Genomic DNA, 26,446 nt, shown 5'->3' with positions numbered 1-26,446 from the left:
CTTAAAGACCGGCGCCCTCGAACGGCCACACAAACGATTCTATCTCAGGGCCTGACCTTATGACCTATGACCCCCAGCGGCTCCGCACTGTGAGTGAGAATTTGGACATTAGCAATAGCATCTGCAGTCATGTACACAGGCAGAGAGACACGGTCCTGTCACAGGTGCTCCTACATGCAGGATTATTATATTATTATTATTATTATTAATAACAACAACAACAACAGGCTCTACAGGTCTACACACTTACCAGGCACTATTCTCAAATGGTCATTAAAAACAACGGAAGGTTCAGGGGGGAAAAAACATCAAGTCCAGCAAGTCCTACTTATGCACATGACAACATTTTCTTTTTTTGGGGAAAAAATTAACTTTCAAAATTTGAAATGTCATGCAATTCATCCCAGTTGAAAAAAACACTTTATATGGCAGTAAGCATCTTCTAATAACATTACAAAAATGTTTCTAGCATTTCAAAGCCAATATACATGGACAAAATATCATATTAAAAAGCAGATGATTGCACTAAAGTGGGCAGATCAGGTAGAAATAACAACATTTCTATTTTTATGTTCCTTAGGTTGCTCTTACCTGAGTACGGGCGGCAGAACCTAAGGTGCAAAGCCTAGGGTGAGGCTGTAAAAACCACAGCACGGTCTGCCATCAAGCAACATAAGAAATCAAAAATCAGTCATATCACTGGCCTCAGAAATGACAGCGCTCAGAGGGAGAAAGGGCATGTCAAATCGGCATAAAATCATAAAAAATAAAACTGCATGATGGGAGCTGGCCACACAAGAAATTCAGCATTTCATCAGAAATGGGCAACAGTACGACTCTGACCGAGACAGATAATTTTTTTTTTTTTTTTTTTTTTTAAGAAAACCACAGTGAAATACACGCAGGTTGACATGAAGATCTGACTGAACCTACAGCACACACTTCCTGACTGGCAGACTGCACATGCCGAACGCTACGGGGCTTTCGGAAATACTTACCCGCGCGGGCACACAACAACCAGGCAGCACTTACAGCGCTGTATTCATCACATCGTGTTGTACTTACAGTGGCGCTACGCTGGACACGCTGGGACAGAGCAGAAATGCACTTTGTACAACTCAGAGAATGCATTTAAACACTCCGCATGTGGGGCAATAAACAACGTTTGGCATTTCAGAATATATTAGTCCTGCAAAAAAGCTTCCAACATTTGTGCAGTCACACATCATTTTCTTTCCTTCTTTTTATGATTTAGTGCTTACCGCCTTCCTAACTGTCCTGTGGGAGGAAGCGTCTCTCATTACAGTCAGCAGAACAGACAGACCTCACTAACAATGACCTGCAGACGCTACGGACACTCTGATAACAGCGCGGCTCAAATGAGAGGGGAAAAAAAAAAAAAAAAAAAGCCGTGGAGTTGTGTAGACCGCGGAAGAGACAGGCGGGAGTGCTCGTTTTATCAGGGGAAATTAACACAAACCAGAAAAACACAATCTCACAAAAACAGTTTTTTTTTGTTTTTTTTTTAACTCACATTCTGCCACCTCACTTACCAACACAGGAGGTTTCATTTTGTTTTATTGTAAAAAAAACCACAACAGGCATCTTTAAAACGTACATGGAAATGTCTACAGTTCAGAAACATGTGATGAGGTTACAGGAGCTGGAATGACCATATGAAACATCACCTCACTAAAAACAAACCGTTCATTTACAAGAAAATAATAAAAAAAAGAACAGAACAGGAAGAAAACAAAAAGAAACAGAAATGACTCCAGAGTCATCGCTCTCCAAATCTAACACTTTTTTTTTAAGATCTTCATCAAGGCGTCTGCATCCGAACATTTAATAAAGGACTTTTTCGACAATGTAGCATTTACTTTATGTCCACTTCACATTACTGGCCCTGTGCAGAAGAAATACATAAAAGATACAGAACATGTTAACAGCAGAGACACTGGAACTGCACCCCCAAAAGGCTTCAAATTAAAATCAAGAACGAAAGAAAAAGGCCTGCAGAGGGAAGGAAGGTGCGGTGGTTAGAAGCAGGAATGCTGGAGCCTGCCACGTCCACCTAGACCTGTGGAGGAAGACGTTAGGTGGGGAGAACATGCAGCCCTGTTTCTACAGGGACTCTTAAAAAGAGAGAGAGAGAGAGAGAAGTAACAAGAGGAGATTCCTCTCTCAGCACTCATGTACCTGAGGAGCCTGCGGAGCTCCGGCCATGTTCTGCGAGCCCGACTGGCCGTAGTAGGCGGCCTGCTGCCGGTAGTACTCCGCCCAGGCGGCGCTGTAGTCCGGCTGGCCGCCTGGCTGGGAGCCGGCCGCCGCGGCCGCAGCCTGGGGAGGTCCCTGACCTGAGAGGGCGCGGGAGGAGGTTAGTGAGCACTGGTCCACGTATTGCAACAGGTCCTCTGGTGATCCAGAGAAAATGCAGTCATTTATTCCTACATTTAAAAATATGATGATATTGTAGAGGAACGAAGAATCAGAAGGACTGATACCATGGACAACAAATCAAGATTTCAGTCAACATCAAAGAGAGCAATATACAGCAGAGATTTTAAATGGTGAACGTGGGGCTTGTCAGAGGGGGAACGACCCCAGACACGTTGTCTCCAAGTGCTGGGACAGAAACCCTCTGTTGCTCTGGGGCGGCTGGGTGCACAGCGGCTCTACTGTAGATGACTGTGAGGTGGACGCAGCCGCCCGGAAGTGGACAGGACGCCAGAACTTCAGCTGCTCACCTTGCTTTTTGTAGTACTCTTCCCAGGCCTTGGTGTAATCCTGTGTCGGCTGGCCCTGCTGGCCTGAAATCAAGAGATTTGGAGACGTTCACATCCCCCATCTTGTAAACAATGTAGAGGTGGAAACCTGAGCGTTGAGAAATACCCATTTTCTTGTAATATTCCTCCCAGGCCTTGGTATAATCAGTCTGTCCAGCCTGACCTGGTGTCTGAGGGTCACCTGGCAAAAAAAATAACAAAAAAAATGTTAAAAAATAAAAATGCTTCCAGGTTACTATTCAGATTTACGTTCAGGTGGACGTTTGGCCGTGCTCACCCTGCCCGTTGGCCTGGCCTGTGCCCGGGGCGCCGCCGGTCGGGGTCATGGGCGCCTGGGGCTGCTGCTGGTACTGGGAGTAGTACGCTGCCCACGCTGCTGCGTTGGCGTCTGCCGCCGCTTTATCTGAAACGCACACATGCAGTTGAAGCCCTGATCTGCACAACACTGGATACGGCGTGACCGGGATGCGAACGTACTGGGATCCGGCTGCCCCTGCTGCCAGTGTGGGTACCCGTTGCCCCAGCCTTGGGGTGGGTAGGGCCCTGGCGGTCCGCTGAGGAGAGAGAGAGAAACCATCGCTGTAAATACAACGGTTCAGGGCGCAGTCACACGTCAGTTTGTTTGCTTTGGTCCGAATCAGTCAGTGATTTTTGGTCATTGAATTACTTTCCTCCTGGTTCGGCTTCAAATCACACAAGAAATCACACTCCCTGCTGAGTAAATCCAGGAAGCAGACGACACGGAAATGTGATAATGTGATCGCACCAAGAGAGGAGACTAAGTTTAGTTCAACTAAAGCCTGTAGGTGTGAAGCCGCCCATTTGCACTAAACTAAAACCACATCCTGTCTCTGCACGAACAATGTGTCCTTACTGAGGTCCTGGAGGGCCCTGATTGTAGGGTCCGGGGTTGTATGGCCCCATAGAATTCGGGGGTCCTGGTGGGCCAGGAGGGCCATGGGGTGATGGGCCACCATGGGGGCCCGGGGGACCGTGGGGACCTCCCATTGGACTGACTGGACCCTAGAAACACAAAACGAGACAAAATAAGCACATACATTTTAGAAAAACCACACCCACAACATGGTGTTGGTCACTCACACCAATCTTTTCCTCCACCAGCTGCCTGGCGTAGTCGATCTGCTGGGGGTTGCCCCGCACTGTGAACATCTTTATGTTGGGGTCGGCGTTTGGAGGAGGGTTCCTTTGCAGCTCTATCCTGGCTCCAGACTGCTGGCTGATGCTCTTGATGGTCTCGCCCCCTGGCGGGAACACAATGTTGATTAATATCAGGAGATTGATATTCAGTACAATCGTGTTCAGGCAAATGTCAACCTTTGCCAATGATGAGACCGGTCTTCATGGTCGGAACTGTGAAAGCGAACTCCTGCAGGCCGCCAGGGGGGCCCATGTTCCAGTTGCCCTGGCCCCGGCCACGGCCCCTGCCACCAGGCCCTGGTGGCCCTCCAGCCTGCACACTTCTCAGGAGGTCTGAGATGATATCTGCAGCGTGCTGAGCTCGGTCCGGTGGGCCCATGATCTGAGCTATCCTCTCCGGGGTGCTGCCGTCGTCTGAGAAACAGAGTGACAATAAGTTGTCCAACATTCAACTAGACATTGCAGCCAAACTACCATCAGTGACAAGTACAGGTCACAGTCAGAAACAAACAATAGAAATGAACCCTTCAGAGATCTTTTAATATTCTAACTAATTTCCAAAACACGGCTGTAAAAGTACACTACCTCACAATAAGTTCTATTGTCAGAGATATACAATAATATAAGGGATATTGTGAAAGACTTAGTGGATGTCATTGTTTGCCTTCAGACATTTGTGATAGGGAGGCAACTAATGGGGTGATACACACCTCATTTTGGGGTTTCCATGTAATGGTCTCATTGCGTACAGTTAGGCCTTATATTGAGGCAAATACCAAGAGACAACCTCTCTCAATGTGCCATCAATTTCAACATTCTATGAGTGGTAGTAGCCTAGTGAACCAGAAGACCCGTGTTCAAATCCCACTTACTACCATTGTGGCCCTGAGCAAGACACTTAACCCTGAGTGTCTCCAGGGGGGACTGTCCCTGTAACTACTGATTGTAAATCGCTCTGGATAAGGGCGTCTGATAAATGCTGTAAATGTGTAAAAAGCTGGTATTGTCATTAAGTTCCAAGTTCTTTATTCAAACAGCCACGAACATGCGACGTCTCTTAACAGACAAGCAGCGTCAGCTGGCCGTGGCGCGCCTTCGGGTCGGTAGCAGGCAGTGACATGTTGCTCGTGAACTTGGTGTCTCAAAGTGTCGTAACATTTCTAAGTTATTGTGAGTAGTGTATTATATATTCATATATTTTTCCACTTTATTTCTCCATCTTTTAGAACTAGTCTGAAACACACAAAGACAAATATATCCAAAAGTGGTACATTACAAGGAACAGTAACATTTACATAAAACACATTTGATTATTATTAGAAGTTGGACATCTTAAAAGGTTAAAACTGAACTATGGGGCTAGAGGACAACGACAAGGTGAACCACATTAAAGTCAGGAGAAGGAAACCCCGTCAGACGGATTAAACACACACCGTGGGGAGGGCTGTAGTGTTTCCATGGAGCAGAACAAACACAGCTATATGACTCTTGACATTAAAAAAGTGCAGCATGAGAGGGGAGCAATTCTTTTATAGCAAGTACAAACCCCAAAGGATGGAATTGGTTCATGACTGGTTTCTACAAAAATAAATCCCAGATGAATGTAATGGTGTGTTTAAAAGTGTAATCTTATTATGAATGCCTACACTTTGTGGAGTTATTAAATACAGAATTTTTGGCTCATCTCCAAGGCCTCATTTACATTTACGGCATTTGGCAGACGCCCTTATCCAGAGCGACTTACAACGTGCATTCAAGTTACCACCGATGAAGAGATCAATTCCGGTTCACTAGGACCCCAACTATGAATACACCTATTTAATTCACTCTGTTGTAGATTCTGTACACAAAGTTCGACAACAAGAAAATTACAATTTAATCTAAATATTCTCTAAAGAGGAAGGTCTTGAGCTGCCGTGTGAAGGTGCTCAGTGACTGAGCTGTTCTGACCTCGAGGGGAAGTTCATTCCACCACCGAGGGGCCAAGACGGAGAAGAGTCTAGATGAATGTTTTCCTTTTACCTTCAGAGATGGAGGGACCAGGCGAGCAGTACTGGAGGCTCGGAGTATACGAGGTGCAGTGCGAGGTGTAATAAGGGCTGTGAGGTAGGATGGTGCTACTCCATGTTTGGCTTTGTAGGCCAGCGTCAGTATTTAGAACCTGATGCGTGCAGCTACTGGGAGACAGTGGAGGGAACGTAGCAGAGGGAGGTGTGGGAGAATTTGGGAAGGTCGTGCTGCTGCATTTTGTATGAGTTGTAGAGGTCAGATGGAACGTAGTGGTAGACCAGCTAGAAGGGAGTTGCAGTAATCCAGTCTTGAGATTACTAAGGTTCAGTGGTGCCTCAGTGGTGATATGGTGATTTGAAATGGATCACATGATCGTAATGTGGAAAACAATAAACCGCCTAGCGCCAGAAAATTAAGGAGTTCACACACCTGGTTTAAATTGGATCCTCACGCCGGTGTCATTCTGTATCTTCTTTATCATCTCACCATTCCTCCCAATAACGATACCAACTGCGAAGCGTGGAACAGGAACCTGAAAGAAAATAAAAAGCAGGTGTCAGACACAAGCGTCCAAGACAGAAGCTGAGACAATCATGGTCGTGAAGGTACTCACGTCTAAACTCTCTCCTCCACCCCCCATACGGGAGCCGTACTCCCCGCGCTGCTCCCGGAAACCCTGGTCCCGGATCAGGTCCATCACCATCTCCTTGGCTTGCTGCAAGAAGGTTTGCACGTTAGATCTCAAAAGGACCACTGTTCTCCTCCAACATGGAACGATCACTCTTATTCTAATAATGCTCAGTCAACGCAGGGAACAGAAAACTTTCCATGACTATAGGGATCAGGAACAATGGGGTTCTTGCAAAACATATGGCCATTTAAAGGGGATAATCATATAGCAATAAATAATCATTACCTGAACTTTAAAAGGATCCCCTGAAATCCTGAGGGGTTTGTCCGCTCCTGTGTTTTGTGGCCCATCCTGGATCATGACCATCTTGACCCCTGCCCGCTCCTGTGTTTTTTTTTTTTACGATAAATACATGTTTAAACTCTCCAGTCCGGCATCTGGTGTATTGAGGGAATTATTTCCCCCCCCAGAAATGACTGACCTGCAGCTGTTTGATCGTCTCTCCTCCTTTCCCAATAACCAGGCCGGCTTTGGATGCTGGGATTAGAACCTCCTGGACTGACATGCCTGGGCCGTCGTTGTGGTGGAACGCTGGTGCTGGTCGGCCTTTCTCGACGATCTCCGATAATAACCTCTTTGCGGTCCTGAAGACCAAACAGGTCAAATACTCAATACTTCTCACCCAGACGTAAACCCAGGACATAGAAAAAGCCTCAGCGACAACATACAGAATAGAGTCTGGGGCTCCTGTTAAAGTCACAGATCTCTCCGGCATTCCTCCGCTGTCTGGTGGTGGGGGGGAGAAAAAGTTGGGATGAGGAAGCATGACCCAAGAAGCCACGAGGGAAGAACAGAATCCTGTTACAGCATCAACTCACCAGGCGCGATCTGTATTTTACACCCGGACTCTTGTTGAAGTCGAGATATCTGCTCACCACCTCTTCCAATGACTGCAGGGAACGATTCATCATTTCAACCGAGGAATTTAAATATTGGGGTCAACATACAGATTTCAGTTGCACAGTAAAAGCTGTAATTTCAGTGGATTTTCATTCTTATCAACATTTCAAATATTGATGTGATGTCACTGCTAAGTAAGCTGTAAAACAGATTACACATCTAACAATCTCCTTACTGTACCTGTATTCATTAATTACTAAGTCAGAGAAAACTAGAAAACCAGCAGTATGCACAGAAAAAGTGAAAAACTTACTGAAGCCAACCATTCCATCTGGAACCTTAAAGTCCTCCGACATGGATCTATAACAAATCACCATTATTAAAATCATTCAGAACTGGTGCTTTAAAAATATAGGTATCGGGAGGCCTTACCTTGGAGGACCGCCGCCCATGCCGCCCATCCCGCCCATACCACCCATCCCTCCCATCACGGAGGAATAAGCTGCAACACACAAACAAGAACAATTAAAACCGGGAAGCCAATCGGTCGGAAAAGCAGGTCACCAGAAACAGGCCACTTACGGTCACTGGGGGCGACTTTTTTGGATTCCGGTTGATCTGAAGGAGTAACAGAAACAGAAGGACAGAGATGAACCTTGCAGTTCGACAGTGACTGACATTCACTTTTCACACCATCGACCCACTGACCTGCAGGATCTTCTAAGGGCCGTTTCTGGCCCCCGTACCCAAAGTCCCCAGACGAAGCAGGCGGGGTCACGCCGTCACCCCCAATCTTAGCAGCGATCTGAAAAGCAAGAACATTATTACCAGAATGTTGTGTTGGTAAATGGCAACCAGGCCGATTGTCCTGGTTATTCTGGTATTAAAGGGCAACATGGCCGATTTTCCTGGTTATTCTGGTATTAAAGGGCAACATGGCCGATTTTCCTGGTTATTCTGGTATTAAAGGGCAACATGGCCGATTTTCCTGGTTATTCTGGTATTAAAGGGCAACATGGCCGATTTTCCTGGTTATTCTGGTATTAAAGGGCAACATGGCCGATTTTCCTGGTTATTCTGGTAATAAATGGCAACAGGCCGATTTTCCTGGTTATTCTGGTATTAAAGGGCAACATGGCCGATTTTCCTGGTTATTCTGGTATTAAAGGGCAACATGGCCGATTGTCCTGGTTATTCTGGTAATAAATGGCAACATGGCCGATTTTCCTGGTTATTCTGGTATTAAAGGGCAACATGGCCGATTTTCCTGGTTATTCTGGTATTAAAGGGCAACATGGCCGATTTTCCTGGTTATTCTGGTATTAAAGGGCAACATGGCCGATTTTCCTAGTTTTTCTGGTAATAAATGGCAACCAGGCCGATTTTCCTGGTTATTCTGGTATTAAAGGGCAACATGGCCAATTTTCTTGGTTATTCAGGTAATAACCACACATTTTCGGCCCGGTACTGCGATATTTGGTGCTATGTAGTAGTAGCCTAGTGGGTAATACACTCGCCTATGAACCAGAAGACCGGGTTCAAACCCCACTTACTACCATCGTGTTCCTGAGCAAGACACCTAACCCTGAGTGTCTCCAGGGAGGGACTGTCCCTGTAACTACGGATTGTAAGTCACTCTGAAAAAGGGCATCTGAGAAATGTTGTAATTGTAATGTAAAATGTATAAACGGCCCAGTTCTAACGTATTTGGTGGCATAAGCGGTCCGGCGTTTTCGGCCCGGTTCTAAGGTATTTAGTGGTATAAGTGGCCCGGCGCGGCGTCTTCTGCCCGGTTCTGAGGTATTTGGTGGTATAAGCGGCCCGGCGGTTTTGGCCCGGTTCTGCGGTATTTAGTGGTATAAACGGCCCGGCGCGGCGTTTTCGGCCGTGTTCTGCGGTAATTAGCGTTATAAGCGGCCCGGTTCCGAGGTATTTGGTGGTTTAAGCGGCGCGGCGTTTTCGGCCCGGTTTGGAGGTATTCGGTAGTTTAAGCGGCGTTTTGGGCCCGGTTCTGCGGTGAAAGTTGGTATAAGCGGCCTGGTTCTTTGTTGAAGCGGACCGCAGCGCACCGTGCTCAGGCCTCAGGTTAGCGGAGCTACAGCTACGCGGCTAAAACACCGGGAACCGCGGCTAGAGCTTCACCCGCTCCCGGTCAGAAAAACCCACCTGTCTGGCCCGCTGCAGCGCGTCTTTGAATGCGTCGTTCATCCCGCCGCCGTTGTTCGCGGACGGCGGAGCCACGCTGGAATAATCCGCCATGTCTAGTGCGACTCCTCTCTCACGCTAGAAGGAGAAGATGGCCGCTGGGCGGAAGTGACGTAGCGCAAAGGACCGCAACGTTCAAGTGGGCGGTGCCAAGGCGGTCCCATTTCTTTACGTGTGACGAATGTCATTGGCCAGTCGGCGTTGGAGCGACGATCCTATTGTAGCGGCGTGTCGATCTACGACCAAGCGGAGCTGCGGTAACAGTGTTCGTTCCCCGAGAGACTTAAATCCACGCGTTTCCTGGTCATGTTTCTGTGCTAAAGAGTCGAAGCGTCTTCAAGCACCTGAAATCTACTGAATTCTCATTTAATGTCTGATGAATGAAACAAACTCCATCAAGGAGGTGAATATTAGACATGAAAGAGAGAGATGATGCTTTATTAGTCCCACATGTGGGTCTAGCACCCAACACTCTCCGAGCAGGTTCTTCAATGACAAGTCTAAGCCTTTTCAGGGCTCTTAGTTTGTATACTTGATATTCTATAGAAATCGAACGAGAATTGCTGGTGTCTTCCCATTGTAAGTCGCTTTGGATAAAAGCGTCTGCCAAATAAAGTAAAGTAAAGTAAAGTAAAGTAAAGTAAAGTAAATCTACATTGTCACGGCAGAAATTGGAGAGGACAAGATAAGAGCCGCAAAAAAAACTGTCGACTGTATAATATAAAAGTTCAATTTACAATAAATAAATAGTCATAGAAAAAAAATGTGAATGTGACTTGTATTAATAACAAATATGTCAGTATATACATAAAAATATACTTGTAAATAAGTACAGAATGGGTATATACTGTACAAGCCAAATGTTTGGACACACCTTCTCATTCAATGTGTTTTCTTTATTTTCATGATCATTTACATTGGTAGATTCTCACTGAAGGCATCAAAACTATGAATGAACACATGAACAAGTGAGTTATGTACTTAACAAAAAGTGGAGACCTGGCCTCCACAGTCACCGGACCTGAACCCAATCCAGATGGTTTGGGGTGAGCTGGACCAACAAGTGCTAAACACCTCTGGGAACTCCTTCAAGACTGTTGGAGAAGCATTTCAGGTGACAACCTGCTCATCGAGAGAATGCCAAGAGTGTGTAAAGCAGTAATCAGAGCAAAGAAACTAGAATATAAAATATGTTTTCAGGTATTTCACCTTTTTTTGTTAAGTACATAACTCCACATGTGTTTTGATGCCTTCAGTGATAATCTACCAACGTAAATGGTTATGAAAATAAAGAAAACACGTTGAATGAGAAGGTGTGTCCAAACGTTTGGCCTGTACTGTTTGTACAATTTCCTAAATATATTTTTTATGTTTCTTGTTCAACCAACTGATTTTTCTCAAATATGAGTCTACTTCAGCTTTACATCAGAATTTCTTCAGAAACAATTGTAATCAATGCAACGCAAATGACTGTTATTTACAGACAATATGCATTGTACAGATTATGTACAAAACGAACAATGATGTCAACAATCATATCTAGAGCAGAAAGCACCAACAGCCAGAGAATGAGAATGTCCAGCAGCTGCTCAGGTTCAGGCTGGTGCCCCAGTTGTGTTATTTATAGGTCCGGGTCTGTAGGGTGTGGTAAGTCAGCATCAGAAGCACATGCCTCTACACGTATTACCATATTTCTCGTTATGAAGTGGACAGCACAATTTTCTACTTGATGGACCATGTTGTGAACATCATCAGCATTTAGCAGCACAGCAGCACGACGTCTGAAATATCCTTGTCAGATTCATGGTAGGGACCAGTCTATATGAACAAACCTCACATGGGGACCACGAGAGCAGAGAGCACATTTCATTTCAGCGTCTGGCCTTCACCAGAACTCATTTAGCATCTGAATGTGAGATCTTCTGTTCTGTGATGATATAAAGTAATCATCATCACCATCATCATCATCGCCACTATCATCATCACCATAATCAACATCATCATAATTACCACCACCACCATTATCATCAACACCACCATCATAATTACCACCACCACCACCATCATCACCATTACCATCACAACCATCATCACCATCATTGCCACCAACACCATCTTCACCACCACCATCATTACCACTACCACCATCACCAACACCATAATCATAATTACCACCACCACCACCACCATAATTACCATCACAACCATCATTATCACCACCAACGTCATCATCATCACCATCATCACCACCACCACCACCATCATAATCATCGTCATCACCACCATCACCATCATCATCATCATCACCACCACCATCACCACGACCATCATCGTCGTCATCACCACCACCATCATCGTCATCTTCACCATCACCACCATCATCACAGCAGGATTTTTCTGAAGAAACTCAGCTGGTCCTGCTCGGAGGAACCAGGTCTGATAAATGCTGTAAAAATTACAACCATCATCATCATCATCACGACCATCATCGTCACCACCACCACCACCATCATCACAGCGGGATTCGTCCTGCTCGGAGGAACCAGGCCGCTGTCCGGCATGGCGGCGGTGACGCGTCTCCGGGAAGGGAGGTGGCGGGCGGCGGGTATTTAAAGCGGCTCCCCGGGAGGGAGGAGGGCGAAGCCGCGGCGGCGCGGAGGGGAGCTTCTTCACCGAACCGGCGACATGGGGAAGGATTACTACAAGATCCTGGGCATCGCCAAGGGAGCGGGGGACGAGGACATCAAGAAAGCGTACAGGAAGCAGGCGCTGAAATGGCACCCCGACAAAAACAAAGCTGCCAACGCGGAGGAGCGATTCAAGGAGGTCGCCGAGGCGTACGAAGTTCTCAGCGACCCCAAGAAGCGCGAAATATACGACCAGCACGGAGAAGAAGGTGGGTGACGAACCGGCGGCCCGACGTTGGAAAAAATGACGCAGCACGTCCGAGCCGAACCGAACCGAACCGAGCGTCCGAGCTGCCGCCATAACACGAATAATCTCCAGCAGATGCGCCGCCGGAGCTGCTTACGTTCGATCCTTTTAATAACCATCACGCAGCAGAGACCCTCACAGCTATAAATCCAGACCAGCACATGACCACCTATCTTCAGAACAAGGTTACAGAAAAGCGACATCAACTGTCACATTTTCAGGACACTGACGTGCATCTAGAATTCCCCAATTCAGCAAATTAACCATTAAAGCAATCATTTACATGAAACAAGTGTTTTCTGCTCATATTAATAACATCTAATCTATGTCGACCAGATGAAGCTTCTAAAAATGTCCATATATATATATATATATATATATATGCAGAAATCAATATCATTACAATGCATTAAGGGGCCAGTGGCGGCCTAGCGGTTAAGGAAGCGGATCCGTAATCAGAAGGTTGTGGGTTCGAATCCCGATCCGCCAAGGTGCCACTGAGCTTGATGAAGGTCCCGTCCCCCACACACTGCTCCCCGGGCGCCTGTCGTGGGTGCCCACTGCTCACCATGGTTAAATGCAGAGGGCACGTTTCAGCGTGACGCCGTGTGCTGTGCTGCCGTGTCTCACAATGACAATCACATCACTTTATCACTTTATCAATGATCTGCTTGCTAGTTTGTTTTTTTTACGTTGTGTCGGGTTTAACTGTGATGTGTGACCTTCTTATGCATTAATTCTCATTTAATAACAAGCCACACAGGCAAATTAATTTCACAATTTATTCACCAAATACGGCTGTTTAAGAAGAGAACGTTGCTTTTCTTGTTGGTTGACGGTACCGGTGTTTCGTGGTTGTGTAGCAACTGTGTTTCAGTCTGAAGGTGTCTGGACACAAGGAACCTTTAAAATCTTTAAAAACCCAAGGAAGTTCAAGTCAAAGTCCACTTTATTGTCATCTCACCACATTCAAGTCCACAGAGAGACGGGACTGCACAGCAGTGTGCAACAAGACATCCAAAGAGGCATCCCAACGATGTTCTCGGGTGTCCTCACTATCCTCTGTAGGCCCTCACGGTCAGAAGTGTTGCAGTTGCCGTACCAGACAGTGATGCAGCTGGTCGGGAAGCTCTCCACGGTTCCTCTGTAGAACGTGGTGAGGATGTGTGGGGGAAACCCCGGAACTTGGTGCTCTTCACAAGGGGTGGTAGTAGCCTAGCAAGACACTTAACCCTGAGCAAGACACTTAACCCTGAGTGTCTCCTATAAGGTCAGGTTATTTAGTTTTTTTACATGCTAAGAACCCCCCAAACTATGGATTCTATGGATTCTGTTAATGCAACTGTTGCATAAGAAGATTGGCGATGATCTCCCTCCATCCGTACTTATTATGACCTGGATTGGTGTGTCAACTTGGTCTATTTGTACGCTTTTCCTCTCAGGTCTAAAAGGTGGAGGAGGTCCTGCAGATGGACAAGGGAGCACCTTCACCTACACTTTCCATGGAGATCCTCATGCAACATTCGCCACGTTTTTTGGTGGAGCCAACCCGTTCGAGATGTTCTTCGGCAGGAAGGTCAACGGGCGAGACGACGATGACATGGAGGTGGAGGGCGGCGATCCTTTCAGCTCCTTTTCCAGCTTCAACCTGAACGGCTTCCCACGTGAGAGGCACATCGGCGTCGGCGGTCAGGCCAGACGCAAGCAGGACCCGGCGATCCACCACGAGCTGCGCGTGTCCCTGGAGGAAGTGTTCCACGGCTGCACCAAGCGCATGAAGATCTCGCGGAAGCGCCTGAACCCAGACGGCCGCACCCTACGCACCGAGGACAAGATCCTCGCCATCGACATCAAACGCGGGTGGAAGGAAGGCACCAAAATCACGTTCCCTCGGGAGGGCGACGAATCGCCCAACACCATCCCTGCCGACATCGTCTTCGTCATTAAGGACAAGCCACATCCGCACTTTCGACGGGAAGGGTCCGATATCATCTACCCCGTCCGCGTCAGCCTGCGGCAGGTGAGTGTCAACTTTTTTTTTTTTCTTTTTTTTTAAACTTTGTTTATTAGAATTAGAGCATAGGCAATAACAATATTCTCAAAAGGTTACAAAAGAAAACAGCTCAAACCCTCAAACCTAGACCCCAATAAAAAAACAACCAAACAGAAGAAAAAAAAAAATATATATATATATATATATATATATATATGTGTGTGTGTGTGTGTGTGTGTGTGTGTGTGTGTGTGTGTGTGTGTGTGTGTATATATATATATATATATATATATATATATATATGTGTTGATACATACATACACATACAGATATTACACCCAAAAAAGGAGGAGAAAAAAAACACAAAACAAAGCAAAAGAAACAAAAAAGCACCCCCCACCCCCACCATCAACCTGTACAAAAATAAATAAGTAAGTAAATAAATCAATTTAAAACCACCTCTGCAGAGCTCCACCGAGACTGTATCACCCAGGACCAGAAGGTAAATTCTTATTCTTAACCAGATCAAGGAAAGGACCCCATATCTTTTTAAATGTCTTAAGGGAACCCCTAAGTGAAAGTCTTATCCTTTCCAGTTTAACCAAATAAAGAATATCTCGTATCCAGTGAATTTGGATTTCCTGTGTGTTGTGATTAGTCTTCTTGCCAGTAAGGTAGAGAAGGCCAGCATGTCCCTTTGATGAACAGATAATGAAGAAGGTGAGGAGAAAACCCCAAACAATGCCCCAAGTGGGTTGGGCTCTATTCTTCTCCCCACAAATTCTGTGAGTGTCAACTTTACTGAGCACCTTTAATCAAACGATAGAACATAAATCAATAAAACATGAAAACAGGACACACAACAACCAAAACTAGTCACGGCCTTTCGTAATTACAAACTGTGCGGGGTGGGAGCAGATGCCAGGGAAGGTCGTTCCACAGCTCTCCTCTCTGTGGTTGTGGAGAGCTGCAGGCAGGGTTACACAATCGCCGCCGGTCTAAAATAACACCGTCTCCGGTGAGGACGGAGCGAGGAACACGAGAACGGAGGAGACGACGGGGAAGGTGTCAGGAGACAGAAGCTCTCGCCCACTCGCGGGCGCTCTTGTACGGTCCGTTTTTCCCCTCACTGACTCCTCTGCTGCTTGCCTTGCAGTCGTTGTGCGGTTGCTCCGTCACGGTGTCCACCATAGACGGGAAGACGTGCAACATGAAGATCACCGATGTTATAAAGCCTGGCATGAGGAAGACCATTGCCGGCCAGGGACTGCCGCTGCCAAAAAACCCGGAGCAGAGGGGAGACCTGGTGGTGGAGCTGGATGTGAACTTTCCGGAAAGTCTCCCGACCAGTGCCAAGGATGTCCTAAAGCGGCACCTACCAGCTTCCTAAGGGAGATGAGTGATGCCCCCGGCAACCATGGACCTGGAAAAAAAAGAATGTGCAATTTCTATTTTTTATGTATCTCGCTGTTGTGGTTTTTGTAAATACGCTGCATGCTGCACAGTTGTTGAATGTGCGAGTAAAAATTCTGAAAGTAAATGTCACCTCAGTCTATGACGGGTTATTCCCGGGGGGGAGCCATGTAAACGGTAATATCACTGATTTCATGACTGATTTCACTGACAACGATGCAGAGTTATTGCTGATTTCACTGACAACGATGCAGCTTTAATACTGATTTCACTGGCAACGATGTGGCTTTATTACTGATTTCACTGAATGGTGCGCCGTTATTACTGATTTCACTGACAAAGATTTTCACTGATTTACTGATTTCATTGACAACGATGCAGCGTTGTTACTGATTTCACTGACAACGATGCGCCGTTATTACTGATTTCACTGACAACGATGCAGCGTTATTACTGATTTCACTGAATGGTGCGCCGTTATTACTGATTTCACTGAATGATGCGCCGTTATTACTGATTTCACTGACAAAGATTTTCACTGATTTACTGATTTCATTGACAACGATGCAGCGTTATTACTGATTTCACTGACATCGATGCAGCGTTGTTACTGATTTCACTGACAACGATGCGCCGTTATTACTGATTTCACTGAATGGTGCGCTGTTATTACTGATTTCACTGAATGGTGCGCTGTTATTACTGATTTCACTGAATGGTGCGCCGTTATTTCTGATTTCACTGACAACGATGCATTGTTTTTACTGATTTCACTGCCAACGATTTTCACTGATTCACTGATTTCACTGACAACGATGCAGCGTTATTACTGGCTTCACTGACAACAATGCAGCGTTATTACTGATTTCACTGACATCGATGCAGCGTTGTTACTGATTTCACTGACAACGATGCGCCGTTATTACTGATTTCACTGAATGGTGCGCTGTTATTACTGATTTCACTGAATGGTGCGCTGTTATTACTGATTTCACTGAATGGTGCGCCGTTATTACTGATTTCACTGACAACAATGCAGCGTTATTACTGATTTCACCGCCAACGATTTTCACTGATTCACTGATTTCACTGACAACGATGCAGCGTTATTACTGATTTCACTGACAACAATGCAGCGTTATTACTGATTTCACCGCCAACGATTTTCACTGATTCACTGATTTCACTGACAACGATGCAGCGTTATTACTGGCTTCACTGAATGGTGCGCCGTTATTACTGATTTCACTGGCAACGATGCAGCGTTATTACTGATTTCACTGGCAAAGATTTTAACTGATTCACTGATTTCACTGGCAACGATGCAGCGTTATTACTGATTTCACCGCCAACGATTTTCACTGATTCACTGATTTCACTGACAACGATGCAGCGTTATTACTGGCTTCACTGAATGGTGCGCCGTTATTACTGATTTCACTGGCAACGATGCAGCGTTATTACTGATTTCACTGGCAAAGATTTTCACTGATTCACTGATTTCACTGGCAACGATGCAGCGTTATTACTGATTTCACTGACAACGATGCGCCGTTATTACTGATTTCACTGGCAACGATGCAGCGTTATTACTGTTATATCGCTGATTTCAGGACTGACAATAACGCAGTATTATTACTGAACTGTTACTTCACAGATTTTTTATGACTGTTTACCCGGAATTTTAAGAAATGAAATAATCACTCAAAATAGACCACAAACATTTTGGGACAGATTGTCTTGGTGTACAAAACTACATTTTTTTTAATATTAGAAAATGAAACGAAATGCATATCGGCCATTGTAAACGTATATGTATAATTTTCGTAATCGACGTCAGGTGCCTCGACGCCCGCCGCCAGGTGGCGCCTGACCTGCTCTCGCGCGTCTTCATTTCCGCCAAGTGCGTGACGCGTTGGTGACAGCCGGCGATCGCCGTGGCAACCGGCGCGCCGTTGCCCCGGAGACCCGGAGCGGACACCTGACCCCGCAGGTGAATTCCTTCCGCGTGACGTCATGCGCGCCCCCGCGGCTCGCGACAGACTCGCTTTTGTTTGCGGAGCGGCAGGTCGCGCGCAGCGGGCGGAGGAGGAGCAGCCGCGCTACCAGCCGCGCCACCGCCAGCAGCGTCCCCGCGACAGGCCGCCAGCATGCCTCTGGGGCTGCGCAAGAAGAAGAGCAAGTCGAGGGAGACCTCCAACCTGGTGGAGAACGAGGAGGCGGCGGCGGCGGCGGCGGCCAACGGACTCCCGCCTCCACCCGCCGACCTGCGGCCCAAGCTGGTCTTCCACACGCAGCTCGCCCACGGCAGCCCCACCGGCCGCATCGAGGGCTTCACCAACGTCAAGGAGCTCTACGGCAAGATCGCCGAGGCCTTCCGCGTCGCGTCCGACCAGGTGGGTCCACGGAGTGAAGTTGGAGTAAAGCAGCGAACCTCTCGGTCTCGTTATAGAGATGTGTGTGTGTGTGTGTGTGTGTGTGTGTGTGTGGAGTTCATATCGGGATAATAAAGTATAAAGCAGGTGGAAGTTCTCCTGGGGACTGGAGGGCGTGTCCGGGGTCACGCTTGTACCTGATATACCAGGCGCTGATCCTGCTGGACGCCGGTAGTTTAGATGGGACCAGATATGAAATGGACAGCAAGAGTCCCGCAGAGTCAATAACCTCAGGACCATTCCTGGGATGATGTTGTGGCAGGAGACGTCTGGAAAGTCTTCAGCGTCACAGGAAGTCCCCCGCATCCTGTCCAGCGGGCACAGCCTTAATCCTGGTAGATAAGGTCCACCGCTCGCCCCCCCAGGGATCCATAACCACCAGCGTCCATGAGTACATCCCATAATGAGCCAGCGCAGCAGCGTCCCAGAATGCGAGGACGAGCAGGACGGGAATGCCAGGGAATGTGAGGCCCATGAACGGGGTCAGCGGGGTGGGCACCAGCTCCAGCTTTCTAACTCAACTGGTTCCGTTACATTTACAGCATTTACCAGACGCGCCTCACAAGCAGCAGTGACGGGGACAGTCCCTCTGGAGACAAGCAGGGTGAAGTGTCCTGCTCACAAACAGCAGTGACAGAGACAGTCCCTCTGGAGACACGCAGGGTGAAGTGTCCTGCTCACAAGCAGCAGTGACGGGGACAGTCCCTCTGGAGACAAGCAGGGTGAAGTGTCCTGCTCACAAACAGCAGTGACAGAGACAGTCCCTCTGGAGACACGCAGGGTGAAGTGTCCTGCTCACAAACAGCAGTGACAGGGACAGTCCCTCTGGAGACACGCAGGTTGAAGTGTCCTGCTCTCAAACAGTAGTGTTAGGGACAGTCCCTCTGGAGACACATCAGGGTGAAGTGTCCTGCTCACAAACAGCAGTGACGGGGACAGTCCCTCTGGAGACATGCCGGGTGAAGTGTTCTGCTCACAAACAGCAGTGACGGGGACAGTCCCTCTGGAGACATGTCAGGGTGAAGTGTCCTGCTCACAAACAGCAGTGACAGGGACAGTCCCTCTGGAGACATGCAGGGTGAAGTGTCCAGCTCACCACCCTGACAGAAGAGACCTGTTCTGGTGGTGTGTGTGTGTGTGTGTGTATGTGTGTGTGTGAGACTTTATGAATATTAAAGATCCATTCAGGCCTGGGACATGGTCATCAATTATAAAAGGTTTGGGATCACAGTTATTACACATCATAATAACCCTTTAACAAATAAGTCCAAATCTGTTTTATTGATCAATAATGCAAGCAGGCAGTGCAAAGAGAGCAGTAAAAAGCGAAATTATGATTCTAATAAACAATAGAAAATATTTTTTTAATTGGACATATATTATGTATATTACACCCTCCAAGTTATTATGCAAATTAGATCTTTCTAGAGTTCCGATGCAAATGACAGTCAACATAATTCTAATGTTACTGAACAAACCTCTCAATGACAACAAAAATAAAAAACTTACTTGCTCTAAATTATTACGCACAACTGTTTTATTTTTATAGGTTTTAATAGTTTGTCATTTGTTGAATAGACAGTAAAGATACGTCTTAACCCCTTATTAACGGTACGGTCATCACGCTGAAGTTTTGGTGAAATATGTCAGGTCTTCATACCTTGTCCTTGAATATACTGGGCTGCTTAATACTGTGAAACGTCCTTCTTCACTAATTATTTTACTTTAATTAGAATTGCCTGCTAAAGTAATTATTACAGGTGTCTTACAAAGAGCCCCGAGACAAGAGCCAGCCATTACATTACGACCCATGAGGTGAACTTCATGAAATCCATGGTGGCAGTGGGTGGGGATCCAACAACACCTCGTAGCAGCGCCTTGTGATTGAATGAAAATGGTTAAAGCTGCCATCTCCTGATGAAATAAATGAAGATACTTTGGACACTCCTGAATCGTAAACCCCCTTATTCCTTGACTGCGCGTGTGTATATGACACGTCTTACGATGGCTGGTGAAGAGCAGCAAGGATTGGTGTCTCCACCCTGGTCAAAGTCTGTTGGCGATCTCCTCAGGATGGTGCAGTCATGTGACCTGAACCAACTCGAATTTGTTTAAAGTTTGAATGGTGAAGCTGGCGTGGGACGCCGGGATCTGTATGCGTCCCGTCAACATACGACCATCAGAGAACTCGTTACCAGTAATGACGGGCGTTTATCAAGCGCGTCCAGAGCACAGAAGAGAGGGACCGGGCGGAGCTGCACGGCCCAAATTGAGTCTGAACCGTGGGATGGGGGTGGTTAGGGCTGAAATGATGTTGCATTGTTTGGAGCAGGTTCAGACAGGTCGCGGGCGTCACCGGTTTCAGGTTTCCAGCCCCGCCTGACGACCGGAGAGTCTTCCTTTCCCCGGAAATCCACTTCAAGCTGCTCTGTGTCTGTGTGTCACATTTTTCACTGCGCTTCGCATCATCGCTGCGTTATGAAGCGTCGCGTCAGCACAAAAAGGAGCAGAACTCTTCCCCCTGTTTACGACTTACCGTCCCGGTGAATGAGTAACACCACGTACGGCCTGAGGAGTTCACTTTCTGAACCGGCGTGTAATGATTGATGAGAAATGACGCTGCGTCGTCGCTCCTCAATACTGCACAGTCAGCCTCCAGCTTCCAAATCATTTTAAAACGAACCACTCAGGACAAAACTAGCTGGCAGTCGCTAGAGGAACCGCTCCAGCATCCACACCATTCATCCCCAGAAGGTCCATATTTAGTTATGAAGCACTTTAATACAACAAAGGAGCTGACCAAAAAGCTGTACATGAAATGAAAATTTTAATTACCAGGGACAGGACCGACATGGACAAAAAGCACATTAAAAATAAAGAAGAAAATAAAATAAGAGAGAAGATCCAGCAATTAAAATTAAAGAAGGGGTCGAATAAAACAAAATATTTAAGACAACATATTAAAAAATTAAGAAAGGTCTGCATAAGAAACCACATAAAACTCATGCATAACAACACTGGACTGGCTTAATTTTGGTCAGGCTACTGGGGAACTGGGGAATTAGTGAACATTAGTGACCACGCCCACTACCGACACCAACATGCAGGTTATGAGGTTCTGATGGGTGAACTCGTCAATTAGTGAACATTAGTGACCACGCCCACTACCGACACCAACATGCAGGTTATGAGGTTCTGATGGGTGAACTCGTCAATTAGTGAACATTAGTGACCACGCCCACTACCGACACCAACATGCAGGTTATCAGGCGCTTTAATTCCAGCGTTCTGATGGGGGAACTGGTGAATTAGTAAACATTAGTGACCACGCCCACTACCCACACCAACATGCAGGTTATGAGGTTCTGATGGGTGAACTCGTCAATTAGTGAACATTAGTGACCACGCCCACTACAAACACCAACATACAGGTTATCAGGCGCTTTAATTGCAGCGTTCTGATGGGGGAACTGGTGAATTAGTGAACATTAGTGACCACGCCCACTACCGACACCAACATGCAGGTTATGAAGTTCTGATGGGTGAACTCGTCAATTAGTGAACATTAGTGACCACACCCACTACCAACACCAACATGCAGATTATCAGGCGCTTTAATTCCAGCGTTCTGATGGGGGAACTGGTGAATTAGTGAACATAAGTGACCACGCCCACTACCAACACCAACATGCAGGTTATCAGGCGCTTTAATTCCAGCGTTCTGATGGGTGAACTGGTGAATTAGTGAACATTAGTGACCACGCCCACTACCAACATGCAGGTTATCAGGCGCTTTAATTCCAGCATTCTGATGGGTAAACTGGTGAATTAGTGAACATTAGTGACCACGCCCACTACCGACACCAACATGCAGGTTATCAGGCGCTTTAATACCAGCGTTCTGATGGTGAACTGGTGAATTAGTGAACATTAGTGACCACGCCCACTACCGACACCAACATGCAGGTTATCAGGCGCTTTAATTCCAGCGTTCTGATGGGGGAACTGGTGAATTAGTGAACATTAGTGACCACGCCCACTACCAACATGCAGGTTATCAGGCGCTTTAATTCCAGCGTTCTGATGGTGAACTGGTGAATTAGTGAACATTAGTGACCACGCCCACTACCGACACCAACATGCAGGTTATCAGGCGCTTTAATTTAATTCTGATGAACATTAACTAATAACAAGTATCTGAGTAACGAGTATTATTTTAAATAATTAACCGCCACCAGTGGGGGCCAGGCTGGGGACTCTCTTCGCCCGGAGGTGCGCTGGGCGGCGTGACTCAGGTTTTTGGAGGAGCTGTCGGCAGCTTTCTGTGTGCGTTGGTGTCATGTGCAGCTGGAGAGTCGCTGTGATGCAATAGGTTTCCTTGGTAACGGTGTGTAGGCGTCGGCTGTGATTTCCACTCACCCACCTCTCACACAGTCCTTGTTTGCCTGTGGCGTGAGCCACTTAAACACCCGGCCCCTCCTCCCCTAACCTAATCCCGGCGTCTTACAAGTCCCGGTAACCAGGGACAACGCTCCCGTCTTTGTCAGCTGACGTCTGTGTCGCTGCTACTACACAATGCAGCGCCAGCACGCCGCCTGCCACCTCTTTACCCACAACTGTATTAAAAGCAGCATGAATGATGCATGCAGCTTAAACCGAGGGACAAACACGATCACGTTGCCCGGCGATCATATTTCTGCCAGGAGGTCGCAGGAGCGAGGTGTGATGCCAGGTTATTCCTGAAAGGTCACCTTATCCGTCTGCTCGGTCACAGGACATGGCGGCAGGCTGCAGACTTTACAAACACAGAAATCCTGCAGCACCGTTATGTCACTCGGTTCAATCACTTCGCCGTTTTTTTTTTTTTAATTCTCCATATATTCACCCTCAGATTCTCTTCTGCACGCTCAACACCCACAAGATCGACATGGAGCGGCTGCTGGGCGGGCAGATCGGCCTGGAGGACTTCATCTTCGCTCACGTTAAAGGCATCAAGAAGGAAGTGGAGGTGCTGAAGCACGAGGACGCGCTGGGCCTGACCATCACCGACAACGGCGCCGGATACGCCTTTATAAAGGTACGAGGGACCAAAGGTGGAGGACAAACTAACCAGTTTATTTTTATTAAAACAGATTTCTTTAAACACACTGATGACAACATACTGAACAAGCGAGTTGTTCGCCACAACGTGTGTTCAGCGTCATTTGGTTTTTGTTTAATCACTGTAAAAAATTTACATTTCTGCATTTACCAGACGCCCTTATCCAGAGCGCCTTACAATCAGTAGTTACAGGGGCAGTCTCTCCCTGGAGACACTCAGGGTTAAGTGTCCTGCTCAGGGACATGATGGTAGTAAGTGGGGTTCGAACCTGGGTCCGCCGGGTCACTACCAGCCTTTTACATTTACATTTACAGCATTTATCAGACGCCCTTATCCAGAGCGCCTTACAATCAGTAGTTACAGGGACAGTCCCCCTCTGGAGACACTCAGGATTAAGTGTCTTGCTCGTGGACACGATGGTAGTACGTGGGATTTGAACCCGGGTCTTCTGGTTCATAGGCGAGTGCCACCTTGCCACCCACTAGGCTACTACCACCTTGCAGTAGGTGGCTTTTGTTAGTAGAAAGAGCTGATCAAGAGTTTTATTTGATATTCATGACTCAGTTTCACTCAGAATGTCTCTTGTCCCACATGGTTCCCAACGTTTGATTAGTTCTGCTGGTGGAAGTAAAGTACAAGTAAAGTAACTGAGTGGATGTGGAAGTTTTATTAAAACCACAGGAAATTCATTCATTCTGAGTAGTTCAGCGTATTAAACACACACCCGAAGTGACGATGAAACGGAGATAATCCTCATTACCTGCTGGTAATTACAGCCTCTCTGTCTGCTTGTGCGTCTCCATTAATGAAAGCGCCACCCGGTGGTGCTGAGTTGGTTTTGCAGCCTTCGCTGTTGGAAACACAGAAATATGCCAACCCCTGACAACTCCTCCCACACGCAGTAAAGAAGTACATTTAACCGAGAAAAAAGGCTCATTATTGCTGTTGTGCATCCCTGTGTGCGGCAGCGTATTAAAGAGGGCAGCGTGGTGGACGGCGTGAAGGTGATCTGCGTAGGGGACCACATCGAGTGCATCAACGGGAAGAACATCGTGGGAACGCGCCACTACGAGGTGGCCCGCATGCTGAAGGAGCTGCCCAGATACGAGACCTTCACCCTGAAGCTGGTGGAGCCCATGAAGGCCTTCGGTGGGTGGAAGCCGAACCTCCCCCCCCCGCTGCGTATGAAAAAATAAAGTGCGATACGTGAAAGAGTTAGGAAACGTCGTGTGTGTTTGGCAGAATGTCTGGAGCCCAGGTCAAAGGGCGGGAAGCCTGGCGGGGAGAACAAGATCGGCACGGGCAGGAGCACCCTGAGACTCCGCTCCAAAGGGCCCGCCACCGTGGAGGATCTGGTACGCGTCCCCGGCTTTTAAATGACAAGTCATCTGCTGCGCCGCCTGCTACATGGTGGACATTTAAGAAGTAATAATGATAACGACTGGACTGGTTATGCCGTTCTGAAATTCCTCCTCCAGCCCACAGAGTTCGAGGAGAAAGCGGTGAAGAAAGTGGACGACCTTCTCGAGAACTACATGGGCATCCGAGACACTGAGCTAGGTGGGTGTCAGCTCAGTCAGAGCTTCTCACACAGGTTCACTGCAGGATCGATATACAACCTTTACATGTATGTACATTTACAATTACAGCATTTACCAGACGCCCTTATCCAGAGCGACTTACAATCAGTAGTTACAGGGACAGTCCCCCCCTGGAGACACTTAGGGTTCAGTGTCTTGCTCAGGGACACAATGGTAGTAAGTGGGGTTTGAACCTGGGTCTTCTAATTCACAGGCGAGCGTCATAACCACTAGGCTGCTACCACCCATGTAGTAAATATGGCGGTTTTTATAGTAAAAAAAAAAAACGTCTGTCTCCCTTCCAGCTGCGACCATGGTGGAGGTGGGCCGGGACAAGAAGAACCCGGACGAGTTCGCCATGGCTCTGGACGAGGCGCTCGGGGACTTCGCCTTCCCTGATGAGTTTGTGTTTGACGTGTGGGGGGCCATCGGTGACGCCAAGGAGGGACGATTCTGACCGGCGTCGCCCGCAACTCTCACCACGCCTTTACTGGGACAGGACAACTGCAATAACAGAGGCCTTGATTCAGCTGGACAAAAATCCATTTACATTTTCGGATAGATTGGAAACCACACACACTCACACACAAGCTAGATGTCGTGGCAAGTTTCACGTCCAGTGCCGCTGGAGCCTGGGGTATAAATACAGGATTTTTTTTATTAACCAGCACGATTTTATTACTACAACTGGGATGGGTCAGGGACCCACTTTTATATCAAAAGGCCAGTTTTCAGGATCTAGAGCGATTAATGAAGCGATTACGGCCGCAGCATGGAAAGCAGCGCCTGGCAAGTTCACTGCTGCGGTGACCTCTGACCTGAATTAGCGCTGTTAGCGTAGCATCGACCTGCTGCGTCTGATCCGTAGTTTAGCCAAGAAAGGGAGATGCCACCACTGCTGTTTTTTAAAAACTAACATTTACTTTTAGCATTTTTGTACAGGATGCTCTGTAATGATTGTTTAATAGACAAATACTTATATTTTTTGCTCTTTTAATTTATTTGTTATGAAAAAAAAATCATATGAAGCGAGAAACTATTTTTACAGTTCCAAGAATTCAATAAAATCTGACCACTTGGACTCCGGAGTTCATGTGTCTGTCTGTCACACGTTCATACACACACACACACACATACACCATTCCAGCGCCGTCCTGACATTTACAGTCAATTACAGTCGCAGAAATCTGGCAATTAAACAGGCTTTAGTTTTTACTTAACACATACGAATTAAATATTATTAAATAAAATATATTGCACATAATTTTTTATTATGTTTTATTTCAACTTTAAACAAGTC

General features: G+C 47.0%; 3 protein-coding genes across 5 annotated transcripts; 2 read left to right on the top strand and 1 right to left on the bottom strand.

The window, feature by feature from the left end:
• Positions 1-820: 820 nt before the first annotated feature.
• On the bottom strand, positions 821-9,809 carry fubp1 (far upstream element (FUSE) binding protein 1). Of its 3 annotated transcripts, XM_028978296.1 has the most exons (20): positions 9,652-9,809; positions 8,194-8,290; positions 8,068-8,103; positions 7,918-7,987; positions 7,799-7,845; positions 7,464-7,535; positions 7,314-7,371; positions 7,067-7,229; positions 6,871-6,969; positions 6,568-6,669; positions 6,384-6,486; positions 4,122-4,358; positions 3,888-4,048; positions 3,661-3,809; positions 3,264-3,340; positions 3,064-3,189; positions 2,893-2,967; positions 2,748-2,810; positions 2,200-2,357; positions 821-1,906 (listed from the first exon to the last, which is right to left on the bottom strand). In XM_028978296.1, the coding sequence occupies exons 1-20, from the start codon at positions 9,742-9,744 to the stop codon at positions 1,898-1,900; spliced, it is 1,995 nt and encodes a 664-aa protein (XP_028834129.1). In that variant the 5' UTR covers positions 9,745-9,809; the 3' UTR covers positions 821-1,897. The 3 variants fall into 3 exon arrangements, with proteins under 3 accessions (XP_028834129.1, XP_028834127.1, XP_028834130.1); XM_028978294.1 differs by having other exon boundaries at positions 821-2,357; XM_028978297.1 differs by having other exon boundaries at positions 821-2,357; positions 3,264-3,327; positions 3,690-3,809.
• Positions 9,810-12,020: 2,211 nt separating this feature from the next.
• Positions 12,021-16,162, top strand: dnajb4 (DnaJ heat shock protein family (Hsp40) member B4). The gene is made up of 3 exons (XM_028978299.1): positions 12,021-12,586; positions 14,067-14,644; positions 15,774-16,162. The coding sequence occupies exons 1-3, from the start codon at positions 12,376-12,378 to the stop codon at positions 16,005-16,007; spliced, it is 1,023 nt and encodes a 340-aa protein (XP_028834132.1). The 5' UTR covers positions 12,021-12,375; the 3' UTR covers positions 16,008-16,162.
• Positions 16,163-18,036: 1,874 nt separating this feature from the next.
• LOC114789165 (PDZ domain-containing protein GIPC1-like) lies at positions 18,037-26,058 on the top strand. Its single transcript, XM_028978300.1, has 6 exons — positions 18,037-18,426; positions 23,357-23,542; positions 24,535-24,715; positions 24,809-24,921; positions 25,045-25,126; positions 25,452-26,058. The coding sequence occupies exons 1-6, from the start codon at positions 18,181-18,183 to the stop codon at positions 25,601-25,603; spliced, it is 960 nt and encodes a 319-aa protein (XP_028834133.1). The 5' UTR covers positions 18,037-18,180; the 3' UTR covers positions 25,604-26,058.
• The last annotated feature ends 388 nt before the right edge of the window (positions 26,059-26,446 follow it).

The sequence above is a fragment of the Denticeps clupeoides genome, chromosome 4 (genome assembly GCF_900700375.1).
Source record: "Denticeps clupeoides chromosome 4, fDenClu1.1, whole genome shotgun sequence".
Lineage (NCBI taxonomy): Eukaryota > Metazoa > Chordata > Actinopteri > Clupeiformes > Denticipitidae > Denticeps > Denticeps clupeoides.
The sequence above is the reverse complement of the archived record's forward strand: the minus strand, read 5'-3'. Positions and strand labels throughout refer to the sequence as shown.

Coding starts and splice junctions, on each gene's coding strand:
- fubp1 (XM_028978294.1), bottom strand. CDS start 9,744: ATGGCGGATTATTCCAGCGTGGCTCCGCCGTCCGCGAACAACGGCGGC. Junction 6,670..6,870: donor GGGATCCTTTTAAAGTTCAG/GTAATGATTATT, acceptor ACCTTCTTGCAG/CAAGCCAAGGAGATGGTGAT. Junction 2,968..3,063: donor AGGCCAGGCCAACGGGCAGG/GTGAGCACGGCC, acceptor TTTTTTTGCCAG/GTGACCCTCAGACACCAGGT.
- dnajb4 (XM_028978299.1), top strand. CDS start 12,376: ATGGGGAAGGATTACTACAAGATCCTGGGCATCGCCAAGGGAGCGGGG. Junction 12,587..14,066: donor CGACCAGCACGGAGAAGAAG/GTGGGTGACGAA, acceptor TTTTCCTCTCAG/GTCTAAAAGGTGGAGGAGGT. Junction 14,645..15,773: donor TCCGCGTCAGCCTGCGGCAG/GTGAGTGTCAAC, acceptor CTTGCCTTGCAG/TCGTTGTGCGGTTGCTCCGT.
- LOC114789165 (XM_028978300.1), top strand. CDS start 18,181: ATGCCTCTGGGGCTGCGCAAGAAGAAGAGCAAGTCGAGGGAGACCTCC. Junction 23,543..24,534: donor CCGGATACGCCTTTATAAAG/GTACGAGGGACC, acceptor TGTGTGCGGCAG/CGTATTAAAGAGGGCAGCGT. Junction 24,716..24,808: donor GGAGCCCATGAAGGCCTTCG/GTGGGTGGAAGC, acceptor TGTGTTTGGCAG/AATGTCTGGAGCCCAGGTCA.